The sequence below is a fragment of the Tupaia chinensis genome, unplaced genomic scaffold (genome assembly GCF_000334495.1).
Source record: "Tupaia chinensis unplaced genomic scaffold, TupChi_1.0 Scaffold000199_1, whole genome shotgun sequence".
NCBI classification, from domain to species: Eukaryota; Metazoa; Chordata; class Mammalia; order Scandentia; family Tupaiidae; genus Tupaia; species Tupaia belangeri.
Genome location: NW_006159674.1, coordinates 3,236,829 through 3,252,176, shown reverse-complemented (window position 1 = coordinate 3,252,176; position 15,348 = coordinate 3,236,829). Strand labels below are relative to the sequence as shown.

At 38.9% G+C, this 15,348-nt stretch overlaps 1 protein-coding gene across 1 annotated transcript in view; it reads left to right on the top strand.

Moving 5' to 3' along the window:
• Positions 1 to 15,348, top strand: part of ANK3 (ankyrin 3) — a 743,189-nt gene that overhangs the window by 482,307 nt on the left and 245,534 nt on the right. The window contains exons 3-5 of the mRNA XM_027771266.1: positions 8,315 to 8,416; positions 8,807 to 8,905; positions 9,081 to 9,179. Coding sequence (XP_027627067.1) covers positions 8,315 to 8,416; positions 8,807 to 8,905; positions 9,081 to 9,179 — 300 coding nt within the window. The remainder of the gene's footprint in view (positions 1 to 8,314; positions 8,417 to 8,806; positions 8,906 to 9,080; positions 9,180 to 15,348) is intronic.

Sequence of the window (15,348 nt, the reverse complement as noted above, 5' to 3'; positions counted from 1 at the left end):
GGAATCCCCTTTTCATTAGAGCTTATCTATGCACCATTTCTCAGACCTTTCCATTTTTCTTTCTTTTTTTTTTTTTTTAAGTTTATTTCTCCCATGAGAGAGATGGTAAGCATGTCCAACAGGGTTCCCATACCACGATCTGCCCCCATTCTTGGCTGACCTAGATCACGAACTTGTGTGTGCATCTGATGTGCCCAGGGAGGTCCCAGGACATGAACCAAGGACCTTTGCTATGTGGGTCCTATAGCGTTACCACGTATCCTTCCGTTTTTATATCTGTACCTACTCCTTCCTTTTCTCTCCACTGACCACAGCCCTTGTTGAAATCCTGCCTCTGCCTATAATCTGTTTTCTCAGCTGTATTCAGGATGCAGAAAGGGCTTCTCCTAGGGAGTTTCTCCAACTTTATCAATGTCTGTAAATTAATCTGCAGTAAATCCTGGCTACCTGGCTCCAGTCTGCACAGTTAGATTATGAGATCACTAAAAGTAGTTAATTGCATCCTCAAGGTAGAGGACAAGGACTTACCCTTTAGATCATCTTTAGAGGATGTCATCACTGATAAGCAAACCTTTATGGGGATGACATGTGAGCCTAGCAGAGCAGATGCTGTAGGAGTCCAGAGAGAGAAGGGATCATGTCTCGTGTTTATCACAGAAAGTCGCAAATGGCAGTGGTGGCTATTCCTAGGATTTTGTAGGTGATGGGTCTGTTGGTACAGGAAGCGCAAGGGTCAGGGGAGGTGAGCGTTAGTGGCACAGTGACTATTTTGGTTCCATTGTAGTACCTGGAAATTATGGAGCCAGGCAACAATAATCTCTCCAGATTGCCTTCAAGATTAGTATTTGAGTTTTATTTCAGTCTGGAAATATGTATTTGGGGCAAGTTTTAAAGGGTTTTAAGAGGCTATGCAATAGAAATTGACTAAACACTGGATTAAAAGCAGACTTATTCCCCACAAATGAACTATGTCATCAAACACCAGCAGATAAACAGGCCCAACTGCAGTGATGCATGTGGGAGACGCCACTGCATGAGGCTAGCTCTGCCTGGGGGGCCCTGCCTTGGTTCCGGGACCAAATCAAGCGGGCCAGACGCAGTGGCAAATGCCCGTAATCCTAGCTAACTAGGAGGCTGGGGTGGGAGGCTTAGGATATAGTGATACCCTGTCAAAAATACCTCTCTCTCCATCTCTATCTCCCCCAACCCTTCCAAAAAAGCACAGATTAAAGGGAAGAAAAAATAAAAAACAGATTACAGTAGATCTACTTGGATTGAAACTGAGGGTGGACTTATGGAACTCTTATCAAGCCTTATTCTGTATCACACTGTTCCTGATCTTTTGGGCTTCACAGATCCCAGTTTAAAAGCCACTGGTGGGTGTTAAGGAAGAACCTGGGCTTCCTATCTGTCAGCAGCCCGGATTTTAGTCTCTGTCTCTTTTGTTAGATGTATGACCTTGTCCAAGTCACTTAACTTTTACGGCGTTTCATTTCATGCCTCTAAAATGAAAATTTCTATCTCATTTGAATATTTAAGAAATAAATTATAATAATGCATGTGTAATAATACTCTATGTAAAAGACTTAAGCCCCAGACATATGATAAGCACTTATTAAATTACAGCAGTTGTCCTTGTGGACTGCTCTCTCAGAATCTTCAGTGGTGAACTCCTGGGCACCTGAGAAGTCCTAACATTGTTCCCGGGTTCTGGCAGATTAGACAGTGCCAGGAGCAACCTCCTGGGGCGGAGGGGGGGGGTCGTTAAATGATCTCAGAAGCATACAGGAAGGGCCTGAACTGACCAAGGAAGAGGGTGAATGAAAGGAAAAAAAAAAAAAAAGAATAAACATAGGTTTAGCTAGAAGGAAATCTAAAAGGTTAGGAAAATGATACAACTAAGCCTTTTGAAGTGCATTTTCAACTAGCACATATAGTTTATGGCAAAACAAACAAAAAAAAAAAAGAAAAGAAAAGAAAAGAAAAAGAAAAAAATACCAAAGATTTATTTCTAAGGAATGTGAGCTCAGATTCAAAAATCACAAATATGTAGTTGATACAATTACTTTGAAAGACAATTTGTTATTAACTAGCAAAGTTGAATAAGCCTTAACCCAATAACCTGGTGTTTCTGATTCTACCTGTATACTTTAAACACTCTTGCCCAAGGGCCAGCAGGTGGTGTCGTGGTTAAGGTGCTGGACTCCACATGGTCAGCTGTGATTCAAGTCCCAGACCCAGAAGCTTGAAACTCATGTCAGGCACATGTGTATGCATGCCCAAAATCCCGAGAGGAGAGTAAAGGAGAGGGGATTGTGGCATGGTCATCCTGTCTGGAGGGAGGGGAAATTACAGCATGGCCATCCCCCCAGTGGGTGATTTCTTGCTTTCTGTCTCTCTGGCAAGTGCATGCACTCTAGAGCAAAAATCTCTCTCTAAAAAAGCAATAATAATAATAATAATAATAAAAGAAAAAATAAAAGAATTCTTGCCCATATGCACTAGGATTAGTTTCAGGCTGTTAATGGAATGTTAATCAGCATTTTCCATAGTAGACCTAAACTGCAAGCAACACAAACATCTATCATCTCTACTGTAGATAAATAGACTGTGTTATAATCACATAATAGAATCTTCTGCAACAGCAGTGATAAATTGACTATAGTTTCATGTCAACATGGATGGCTCTGAGAAACACAACATTAGGCAAAAATGTGCTGCAGGGTACATAATATATGACTCCACGTAGACCACTGAGATGATCAACTACGTGATACTCAGCTTAAGGAGGTGCACGTGGATGTTAAAACTATAAAGAGAGGCAAGAAAATGATTAACTAGAACAGTTAATGCCTTACAGGGAGCCATTCAAGGACAGGCTCACTGGGAGACTTCAAAGCTACTTCTAACTTTTATTCTTGAGCTGACAAGGGGCAATGTGGATGTTGATTTTAAGAATAAAAAAAAATACTGTTCATATGTTTTATGGACTCTTTTATCTATGATATGCATCATGATAAATTCTTTTTTAAAGGAGAATAAAGAACTAGAAGAGTGCTGGAGACAGAACATTGAATAGGATATATATATATATATATATTTAGCTTTCTAGAAAAGGGTGTAAGGGAGAGAGTGAAGAAGAAAAAGTAATCAGAGTTTCACACCAGAGTTATATGCTTGGGTGGCTAGGATAATCTCGGGACTTTTTTTCTCCATAGGGCATGTCTGCTTGCCAGAGAGAGACAGACGGGAAATGAGAGAATAGCCCCCTGTAAGCATGGCCTTGCCACAATCCTTACTCCTTCATTCTCCTTTTGGGATTTTGTGCATTCACATATTTTCAACCAGCTTGATTTTCAAGCCACCATGTCCAGGACTCAAACCACAGTCAGCCATGTGGAAATCTAGCACGTTAACCACCATGCCACCTACTGACCACTCTTGGGACTTGGGAATAGAAATAAGGTGATCTTGGGACCAGCAGGTAGCATAATGGCTATGTTGCTGGACTCCCATGTAGTCGACCGTGGTTCGAGTCCCGGACCCGGTGACTTAAACTCACGCCGGGCGCGTGTGCGTGTGTGCCCAAGATCCCGAGAGGAGAATGGAGGAGAAGGGATTGCGGCGTGACCATCCCCCCGGGGGGTGATTTCTCACTTTCTGTCTCCCTGTCTCTCTCTGTCTGGAGAGTGCACGCGTCCTATAGCAAAAACCTCTCAACAAAAGAAAAGAAAAAAAAAAAGAAAGAAGGTGATCTATTATTCACATCTCTGTCATACCTAACTGCCATGGCAGTTATATGTCTCAGAAAATGATGGTGGTGGTGGTGTTGGTAAGGGGATTAAAGAACATGAAAGTGGAAGTGTTTTGGGATGGGGATGAGAACAGGGTAGATTTGGGGTACTGGGAGGAGACAGAACAATGGAAGCCACAGAAGTGACAAGGTAACCTAGAGAGAGGGTACAGAAGAGAAAGACATGTGAGTTCTTGAAAATGGAAAAGGCCCATTTTTCAGCGATGAGGCAATGAGAAACAGAAGGGAGCGTACAAAGAAATGAGAAGTGAAAAGGAGAGCTTTTCAAGAAAGAGAATGTGGTCATTGCTTTCAAGTGGTATAAGAGGAAAGATTTTAAAGATCATGGGATTTGATCATTGGGACATCACTGGTGATTTTGTACAGAGATTTTATTGATTACTGAGAGAAGCCATATTGCCAGGAATGCAAATATGAAGTAATCTGAAGAATACAGAATCAGTGAACCCAAACCAATAGTTCAAAATGTTTGATATTTAAAAGAGTACTTTAAAATATCTGCTAATCAGTTGCTTGCTATATACACTGACATTAGTAATCACTTTACGTGAATTATCTAATTTTATCCTAATGGGAGGTTATTTTATGCCCATTTGACTGCTAAGAAAACTGAGATAAATGATTGTAAGAGACTTGCCAAAGGTAACAACGTTAACAAGTGAAATAGTTAGGAGAAGATTCCAACTGTGTGATTCCAGTGCTGAGATTCTCAGTCCATTACACTAAGAAATACAGGCCATCACTTGCAAGGGGGTGTTGGATAAAAAAGTGAAAGAAAGTTATTGTTGTTTTTTTGGTTTTTGTTTTTGTTTTGTTTTTAGCTTTAGAGACACCTGAGTATGTTGCTGGGCAGAGGGTATGACACCAATAGAGAAAAGGAATTCAAAGCTTGCTGGGAGGATCATCCAATCCTTCACATGGTTCCCAGACAGTTGGGAAGATGAGATAAAGGAGAAAGATTAGAGAATTGGCAGGTTAAGAATAAACAGGGCCCAAAGATTGCTTCCTGGGGGTTAGGAACCACCGAGCAGAACTATGTTACATACTCACTGGGTCTCCAATCTACATTTCTTCAGAGAGTCTGCTGATCTTTTTTAACTTGATCTTTTTTTTTTTTTAAATTTTAGTGTTCTATTTTATTACATAATCATTTATTATTACTTTTTTTACTGTAAGAATTCTCTTTTTCTTTGGTTAATTCTTTTTTTGTGAGTATGTCTTTTTATTTAACTTTATACATTCAATTACTATGTATCACTTAGCTTCTAAAGTGAATTTACCCAACATGGATACACTCCACACCAGTCCAGTTGAGAATACCATATACTACACTATACTATACATTATCTGTTATCTATACTATGCATTATTATCTGTTATCATCAACAGATAATAACCCACTCAATGAGGAAATTATAGTCTAGAGACTCTACCAGAAAGTACTTTCTTCGAAGTGTAAAGTGTGTGGTTATTATGGTTTTGGTGTGGTGAGCATGTTAGTATGAAACAGAGAGCCGAGAAACGTGAAGGAAATTAATTTGCGTTCCTTCTTGTACCTCCTAAAGTTCTAAGGCGGTAAGTTAGCTACACCACAGAGTTTTATGATATCAGGGTCACTGGGTAAAATAGGTATAGCAAAGGTGTCTAACAGAATTTTTATCTTTAGAGCAAGAGTTCTTACATACAAATCCAGGGCAGGTTTAGCATGCCTGAGCCACATGAAAGGCCTGCAAATTCTGTGTGAATGTGTAGATTTGATGTGTGTGTGTGTGCATGCATGTGCTATTGAAGAAGAATTCACTCTTAGCTGTTATTAATCTCAAAAGAACTCAAATCCCAAAGAAGAAAACCACAGAATTAGAAGTTTGGTTTTGTACTGGATGTATTTTGCTTTGCTTTAGAGGTTTAAGTAGGAAAATTCTGAGAAAACTTGAGAAGAAAATGGACAATGTATAGAATCACCAACCCTTTTCAGATCTGGAATCAATTCAAGGACTTTTTTTTTTCCCTTAAATTATAACTCTTCTTTTTAAACTTCCTTAACTGCTGTTTTCATGTACTGGAAGTCAGAGTTTGGGTTGCTGAACTCACAGTTGTTATCTCTGGCAGTTGAAATATCCGGGCAGACTGATGTCATTTGTTTCTGGAACAGCGTCAGCCTCCTCTGGGCAAATGCACTGATAAGTCATTGAGCAGGCACAGAGAGGATGGTATTTCACGGTGCAACGAGCCATCCTGGCATAGCTAATTTAGCACTAACTGAACTTATAAACAGAAATCAACCTCAAAGTAGTCAACTTCTGTAAAAGACTATGTTTTTTAATTTATTTAAATACCTGGGACCTGTTTAATCTGTCCTTTGTCTGATTGGAAATTCTGTATTTCCTGCTTTTTTTTCCTCTTACTTAACCTTCTGCTCTGATTTATGTGCTTAACTGAAATTCTAATTTTGTTTTGTTTTAGTAATATATACATGTGCTCCCAGACACCTGGCTCAATGGTTTTGTCTATGATTGCTGGTCTTCATCTCTGTATCATAGCAGATTCTCAACTTAAATAGCTGTTGCTGCTGTTATGATTGATGTTGGTAAAAACTCCTATATAATATTCATCTTTCTGTTTCCCTAGCAACTGGGAGCATCCTTGGCATATAACAGGTGCTAACAAATGTTTTGTGGATGAACGAATCAACAAATAAGTAAATTGTGTGGAAATAACTATTAATGAAATTATTGTCTGGAACAATGCAGGAGTCTTTATTAACATCAATAATAACAGCAGGAGCAGCAGCAACAGTTCTTTGAGAATCTACTGTGAAAGGTGAAGGAGGCAGTGGCCTCTCCTCTGAGGGTCCTGATCAATTCGGCTCTTACTGAATTGACCCACACCAGAGTCAAACCTTCTTCTGAGGGGTGGAATTTCCTCCATCTTAATTACATTTCCAAGGATGAATTTGTGTTTCTCAAAGATTGGTATCTTGATGTCTTTTCACTTGTTTGCTATTTAATTTACCTCTGCTTGTTCTTAAGCGGCTTAAAATTTAAGGTACAAGAAAGATGGGTATTCCAAAAACTATTGGGTCGTTGGGAAAGTCATGAGGTATTTATGCATGGAAAAATACGTCATAACTTTCTTGATGACCTAATATGATGCTGTGTGATAAATACCAAGAGAGCTTAATGAAATCAATGTTTTGGGAGCACTAAGCAAACTCTGCCTAGGTGGACTGAACAGGATTTTTACATGAGGTGACATTTGAACAGGTTCTTTGAAGAAGATATTCACCATATGGCTTGAAAGAAGACACTTCCCTCTTTTAAATCATACCCTGAATGACTGCATTTGTAATTGGCAATGAGATGGTTTGGGCTGTTCTTTCAGGAAAACTCGTTTCTGTGTTGCACTGAATTGAACAAGACTCTTACAAATGATCTAGGCTCTGCTTTCCAGTATCTTTCCTCTATCTTCTTCCTATTAAGGATTTCAATAGGACCAGCCAGTAGTGTGCTGGTTAAGTTGGCTAGATCCCACATGGCTAACCCCATGGTTCAAGTTCTGACCTGAAAAATATGCAGGAGTATGTGCATGCGTGCCTAAACACTCAGCAGGAGAAATAGAGGTGAAGAGGTTAGGGCATGACCATACTCCTTAGTGTTTAGTTACTCACTTTCTCTTTGCATCTGTCTCTCTCCTGGGAACACATGTGTCCTATGACTTTTTTTTGAGATTTCAATATGAACTTTATGTGCAACCATAGGTGTTAAAGTCTAACAGTAGCTCAGAGTTGCAAACGTTCGAAGAATGAATCACATGTCTTGTATTTTTGTTTTTTAATTTTTTTATTTATTCATTTATTGCTCTTGCTACTGCTCCCAGTAGCATTTTCTTCTGGCTATGGCCTTAGCTAGCTTGGAAATATATAAAAAATATACTTTACAACCCTTATGGGCATTAATAAATGCTTTTCAGATACAATTCATGTTTCAACACGTAATATGTCCTGTAGGAAAAGCCAACAGAATATCATGGCCTACAAATTCCCATGAAACTAGTATGACAGCATAGAGTGTTTCTGTGATGCTCTTAATTGAAAAGTTAGCTGTGATATTTACATAGCAAAATACGGATTAGTTGCTGTTTCAAATACATAACAGATGCCATTACCAAGAAGTTGTATAATTTTTCTTTAGTCTCTGGAAATTATAAGATGCCTGGATATTGTAGGAAATCTTCTCTTTCAATTCAGAATGAATTATGACATCATAGGAAGGGTAACTTTACCTGGAAACTAACCTTGAACTAATTTATCCTTTTCCTAGTGTCTTTACAAAGAACTTTAATTAGTGTTCTCATATTAGAAACAAGACGAGATCAGGCGTATTCAGGGTGGTATGATGATAGTGTAATTACTTTCATTTTGGTTTGGACTAGAGCTGGGTAGTTATAAGCAAGCATATCAATTTCACTTTTCATCAAAATGTTTTTATCCTTTCATTTTAGTCGGATGCCAATGCAAGTTACTTAAGAGCAGCTAGAGCTGGACACCTAGAAAAGGCCCTTGACTACATAAAAAATGGAGTTGACATCAACATTTGCAATCAGGTTGGTTCTTCTCAACGTCATTCAGACTTTTAGCAAAAGCTATAAAAATCCTATCTTTAATTTTCTGAAAATCTTCCCCAAGACTTTCTCTTTTTGTTAGTTCTTTCAGTTAAACTTTGCCAGCTTAATGTTGAATTGTTCTCTGCTTTGTTAGAGGGACATTCAGAAATGTTGGTATATGTCTCTTGATAATTAACTCCTAAGACTTAGGAAATGATGATAACAAGACAATCTATATAGTTTTCAAGTGCTTTCACTTCTAATTCACGTTTCTACACTGCACACCTGCATGTGACTGTTGGTTGGATGTTGTCTTGGGAATCCTTGGTAGATAGTTTACTGCTCCGTTTTCAACCTGCTGAGTAAAGCTTTCTCTCCACTATTAATCAGAATGGGTTGAACGCTCTCCATCTTGCCTCTAAAGAAGGCCATGTCGAAGTTGTCTCTGAACTGCTCCAGAGGGAAGCCAATGTGGACGCAGCTACAAAGGTCAGTATCGCGTATTTAATGCTTTTTATATCACTTCCTCATGACTCATTCCTCAGTAAGAATCAGGTTCTCTTTTCATGGGATACTTGTCAACTTTGTTCTTTTGGGGGAACTTACAAACATAGTAGGAGTTGAAAGGTGAGTGAGTTGATGTATCTTGCTATTCATTTTACAGAAAGGGAACACAGCATTGCACATCGCATCTTTGGCTGGGCAAGCAGAGGTGGTGAAAGTCTTGGTTACAAATGGAGCCAATGTCAACGCACAGTCCCAGGTAAACTTACAGTTCTATTGCAAAGACATTACGACTTGCAAATGCTGTTCTTTGGGTCAGGTGCTTTCTTGGTTTACATATCCTCAAAGAACACCATTTACGTGCTATATTCAAATAGTTACATATCACAGACTATTTAAGTTCACAGGTAACCTCATTTATAATATATGTGTGTGAGATGAAAAGATTTTAAAAAGTGATTGATCTACAAAACTCTATGACTGATAGTCATTGGCATAGATGTAAAGGGAATATCTGTAATCAGACATTTATACTATTTGATGGTTCTACCTCAGATCCAGACCTCAGTAATTTTTAACCTACAAAGGAAATAGTGATGCCTATAAATGATGAAATGCTCTTAGAATTTTAGAAAGTATCTGTGCTTTAACTAGTTGAAAGAAGAAACTGTTTAATTCCTCTTTACTAACTGAGGCAGTTTAGTCATTCTCTGAAACAGGTTAAAAACAAACAGAACCAGGAGAAGAAACTTCAAAAATCTCTAAACCTTAAATTTTTCAGAGTATTTGTAATGAATATAGGTCCTTTTGTAAATCTCAGAGCCTTACATCAATCTCTAAGAACACCAACAGATTATCATGTGATAAGACATTGAGTCTAAAACAAATATCTTTATTTCATTGTTTTGAAAATAGAGATCCTTGGGGCCAGTAGGTGGTATGGTGGTTAAGGCACTGGACTCCCAAATAGTGGGCTGTGGTTCAAATCCCAGACCTGGCAGTTTGCTTTCTCACTTTCTTTCTCTCTCTCTTCCTATAACAAATTAAAAATTAATAGGATAATAACATTAAATAAATATTTTTAAAACGAGAGAGAATAGAGGTCCTCATATCATCCAAGTAGTCATTATTTAAGTCTCCACAAGAATAAGTTAGTATAGTAAAACAAATACTATAGTACAAAGATGTCCTTTAAGACCCAAACACTTTCAGAACTGGTCCCCACTTTTAAAACAATCTCTCCAGGGACCAGCAACTAGTGTAATGACTATCTCGCTGGACTCCCATGTAGTTGACCACCATTCGCGTCCCAGACCCGGTGGTTTAAAACTCACGCGAGGCGCATGTACCTGCATGCCCAAGATCCTGAGAGGAGAATGGAGGAGAAGGGATTGCAGCATCACCATGCTCTTCCTGTCTCTCTCTCACTCACTGTCTGTGTGGCAAGCGCACAAGCCCTATAGTGAATACCTCTCCAAACAAACAAAATACCAGTCTCTCCAGCTGAAAGCTGACAAAGTTTCCTATTTGTCAGTATCTCCCCTCAGGATATTGGATTTTTAATTAATTGATTACAGAACAAAACTGTAAGTTTTGCCAAAGACACAGGATTTCATAAAGTGAGGGAAGCGATGGTGGAGACCTGCCAAGTGCTCACAGCTCGGTTGTGGGCACGTGATGTTTTAGTAGCATAAGCCAGGCTGCCTGGGAGGAATCGGGCTCCTTCCTGATCAGTGTTTCATGTGAGAATGACTGGAAAATCAAAAGATTAAATGAAGAAAAAAAAAGTGAGATCTTTGGTTCTCAAGTACTTCTCTCGCAAAAGACTGTGTTTTGCTTATACTGTAAAAATAGACATTGAAGTGAAGGATGTCAAGATATCATATAATTTTGTTGGGAAGATTACACTTTTTCTCAACAAAAATCACACTCGGTTTTGCTTCTATCATTCTGATAACTCACGTATGAATACGCTTATCACCTATGTTTCATTGACGTGCTTTTACAATTTGTGGTTTTATCTTTCAAGATTAAATCTTAGTCAAAGTTATTTTCATTGTTTACTGTGGACTTTTGATCTCCATTTAAGTGCACTTGATTTCATTATATTTTCCAGGACTGATTATCTCTGGATAGCAGGGTTCTTCTCTATTTTATGGCCCACAGAATGGCAATGACTTCCTGCCCTGTTTACTACAGTAGAACAAGGGTGGCGCTGGTGCCATTAGATGTCAATGTCATGGAAAAGGCACTGTGTGCTGCTTCTAGTTGCCTGGACTCTTACGTATTTGCTCTGGCGTCCTTCTAGTTTTCTGTCATTGGACTTTTGCTGCATGGCCTATGCTAGGTCTTCCGATTCCCTCAGAGAGATCCCTGGAAAGTATTAATAATAACACTTTCCAGAAAGGAATGATATAAAGTTGAATACTGACAAGTATTACATTAGGTCACTGAGAAAGTAGGACTTATGTTTTTGTTTTTCTATTCAAAAACACATCATGACTTTCCTGACAACCCCATAGGTCTTAAAGTTGATGGGAAGGGTATCTTATGAAAAAACTATGAATAGATTTGAAAAGTCTTGTACCAAAATAAATGAATTCCATTTTTCCATGAACATTTCAGTGTCTTTTTGTATAGTACTTTAAGAGAGATACAGGGCTGGCCAGTGATGTGGTGGTTAAAGCAGCTGGATCCCACATAACCAACTGGTAATTCAAGTCCCAGACTCGGTGGCTTGAAAAAAATACCAGGTGTGTGTTTTTGCCTAAAATCTCAAGAAAAGAATGGAGGAGAAGGGATTGCAGCATGGCCATCATCCCAGGAGATGCTTTATCACTTCTCACTAGTCTCTCCCTGTTCATCTCTCTGTCTCTCTCTCTCTCTCTCACACACCCTATAGCAAATCTTAAAAAAGAGAGAGAGAGATACAGACCAGCTGACTACAATAGAAGCATCTTGCTTTTAAACCAATTGTTTTAAATGTCCCTACACTTCTTTTATACTGAAAAAGTAGCTATTTTTAGGTTTTGAAATAGTGGGAAAACTCTTTAATCCATTTTCATTTTCTTTTCGGTGTATTCCAAGGCAGGAAAAAATAAACCTTTTTCTTTTAAACATCACACACAAGCCTAATGCTTAGAGCAGCCGTAGTTTTAAAGCCGCCCTGCTATGTCTGGGAAAGCTGCAGCCGAAATAAAATCCTAATCAGATTTCATTTTAAATGATCCACATTCCATACCAATGAGGCAGTGGAGGAGAACATAGGCTGTGAAATCCCCTGTTACTGCAGCTGTGCGCAGGGTAGCCTACACCACATCGCACAGCAAAGCCTTCAGCCTTCATGGGGACACCTGCCCTCATGTGCCTTCTGACCCGCATCACTCCATGGAGAGAATAAGTCATGAGCTGACCGTGTAGCCAAACGGAGTTCCTGTAACTCCTGGTCGCACCTCTTCAGTAGGAGCTTTTATAAGGAGCAACAAGCAAGGGTGGAATAAAATTAAATTCCACTTAGGCAATAGCACCTAAAACATCACAGAGAGTTATGTTCAAGAGTTATAATTATGTCACTGGACTCCCACATGGCCAACTGCGGTTTGAATCCCAGACCCAGAGGCTTGAAACTCACACCAGGCACATGTACATGCGTGCCCAAGATCCTGAGAGGAGAATGGAGGAGAAGGGATCGCGGTGTGGCCATCCCCCTGAGGGGTGATTTCTCACTTTCTGTCTCTCTGTCTCACCAGTGAATATATGTGCCCTATAACAAAAATCTCTCCCAAAACAAACAAACAAAGAAGAATCACAGTATCTAAGTGAAATGTTAATCTCTGGGCAATATTTAATAGCAAGTAAGAAAAATAAGAAAATCCCTTACCGAATTCTCCTTATCTTTTTTTTTTTTTTTTTGGAGAGGTTTTTGCTCTAAGGTGTGTGTGCTCACCAGAAAGAGAGAGACTGAAAGCAAGAAACCACCCCCTCAGGGGGGAGGGCCACTCTGCAGTCTCTTCTCCATTCTCCTCTCGAGACCTTGGGCACACATGCACATGCGCCTGGCATAAGTTTAAGCCACTGGATCAAGGACTCAAACCACAGTCAACTACGTGGGAGTCCAGCGACATAGCCATTATGCCAACTGCTGGTCCCTAAATTCTCCTTATCTTAAAAATAAAAATGACATTGGGTAGTATCAAACTCTGGTCTTATAAATGAAGCTCTATGAACAAGGAATTTGTAGATTTTATTTCAGACTGATTTTTGTCTCTGCCTTGCTCTTAGGTCTTAGCAAATTAATTAAGTCTTTATTAATGTTCCAATTATTATTTAGTTCTACCCTGAGAAAGAAATTGGATTGACTGACTAAATTGTGATCATAAAGAATCCTACTATCATTAAATCCTTTATACTTTGTACTAAATGCAGCCATAATGAAGTCAAACAGCATCTCTCACAGTTCTTTTCTTCTCTGACTTTATCCTATAATAAAAACCACATTTATAAAAAAGCAAAGTCTACTTCAAATAACATTTTAACTATCAAAGTTTTCCAAATGAGCAGATTTTCATAGCGGGGTTACCTAAGGCAAGACCTTTTTAGTAAGCCTTGACCTTTCAGTATATCCCGATGTTCCCTATAGGGGAAAAGGCAGATCTTGGGTCGGACAGATGAGTGTGGTCTAGATAGAGCCTGTCAGACCTGTGACCCTATACCACAGCTCTAGTCTCAATGACTGCAAAAATTAGTAATATATATGAATCAAATCTTTCACCATACCCTTCACATCTTAATTAAGCACTTTATAATGTGCAAACACTGTCCATAGGAAGCTCAAATGGATAGAAAAATTTTGTTTGTAAAATTTAAGCCTGTATTTAAATGGAATTACAGGGAGACTTTTCATTATCCTTTCATGGGCATTATGCAGCATGCCTCAGTACTAGCTACAAACTTGTAAGTCTGCAGATTTGCATGCTTTTAATAGCATCATCATAAACATTCAGAGCAGAAGGTATTGACGATACTGGATAAAATCAGACTTCAAATAGCATACTCGCTCAATCTTATGCTACTCTGCCTTTTGGGGAATAGAATCTATTGTTGCTACAGAAAAGAAAATGTAAATTTGGTACCCATGTGTTCCTTTTTGGCCAGGTTTGTTTTGGAAATTTCCTAGGTTAAAAATTAATAGAAAAACAGTAATGTCCTTTTTTCTCTGAAGAAGAGAGTAATCTTTCTGAAATCTGGCCGTTCTCTCAATCCAGGTGTCATTTCACAGAAAATCATTATACTTACAGGTTGTCCATTTTATTTCTTTTTTTTTTTTTTTTTTGGAGAGGTTTTTCACTATAGGGCATGTGCGCTCGCCAGACAGACAGAGACATAGAGACAGAAAGCAAGAAATCACCCCCCCCAGGGGGGATGGTCACGCTGCAATCCTTTCTCCGATCTCCTCTCGGGATCTTGGGCACACATGCACATGCACCCAGCGTGAGTTTTAAGCCACCTGGTCCAGGACGTGAACCGTGGTCGACTACGTGGGAGTCCAGCAACATAGCCATTACACTAACTGCTGGTTCCCCAACATGTTGAATTTTGATGCCTTTAAGCCTCTTTAAGCTAGAGAGTGATGGTAATGCTTTTATTCGCTCCTTGTAAAGAATATTTATAAATTTTACCTTTGAATCATAACTGAATATTGGGTTGTTGAGAAAGTCATGGAAAAATTTTGCATAGGAAAGTACATCATACTTTCCCAATGGACTAATAGTTCTCATGCTCTTTTGATCCTTTCTTGACAAATGAAAGTTGTATTAATTTATGTTATTTAGATTAAAACAGTAGTTTCTAACTTGAGCAAAAAAGTGAGTTTGTTGGAATTAGATGGGAAACACAAATAGAAGGCTTTAAAAGCTTTTAGAAAACTTTGGAAACAGAATACTTGGGGTGACAAGTGGGAGAATCTAGCCAGAAGGCAAAGAGCAAGATTGCCCTTGGATTTGATTCCTACAGGTCAGAATATGCTGAAGAGAGGAGTTGAGTAAAGAACAGAGTTGAGGATAGAGAGTAGATCTGAAAGAGCAAACAGAAGATAACCTGCACATACATGTCCACCCCATAAAGAAGGGCAGGCTGACTCATCTGAAAGTCAACCAAATAAGAACCTTCCTGGCAGCCACCTGGTGGTGTGGTAGTTAAGGCACTGGACTGCCACATGGCCGACAGTGGTTCAAGTCCTGGACCCAGTGGCTTGTTTGTGTGCTCTCTTTTTCTCTCTCCCACATGTGCCCTATAGCAAATTTTAAAATAACAACAACAATAATAATAATATTAAATTAATTTTTAAAATAAAAGACTCTTCCTATTTATGTAACAAGGAGTAATGTTCCAAAGGAATAATAGGGATGACATTGGCAAATGAAAGGAAA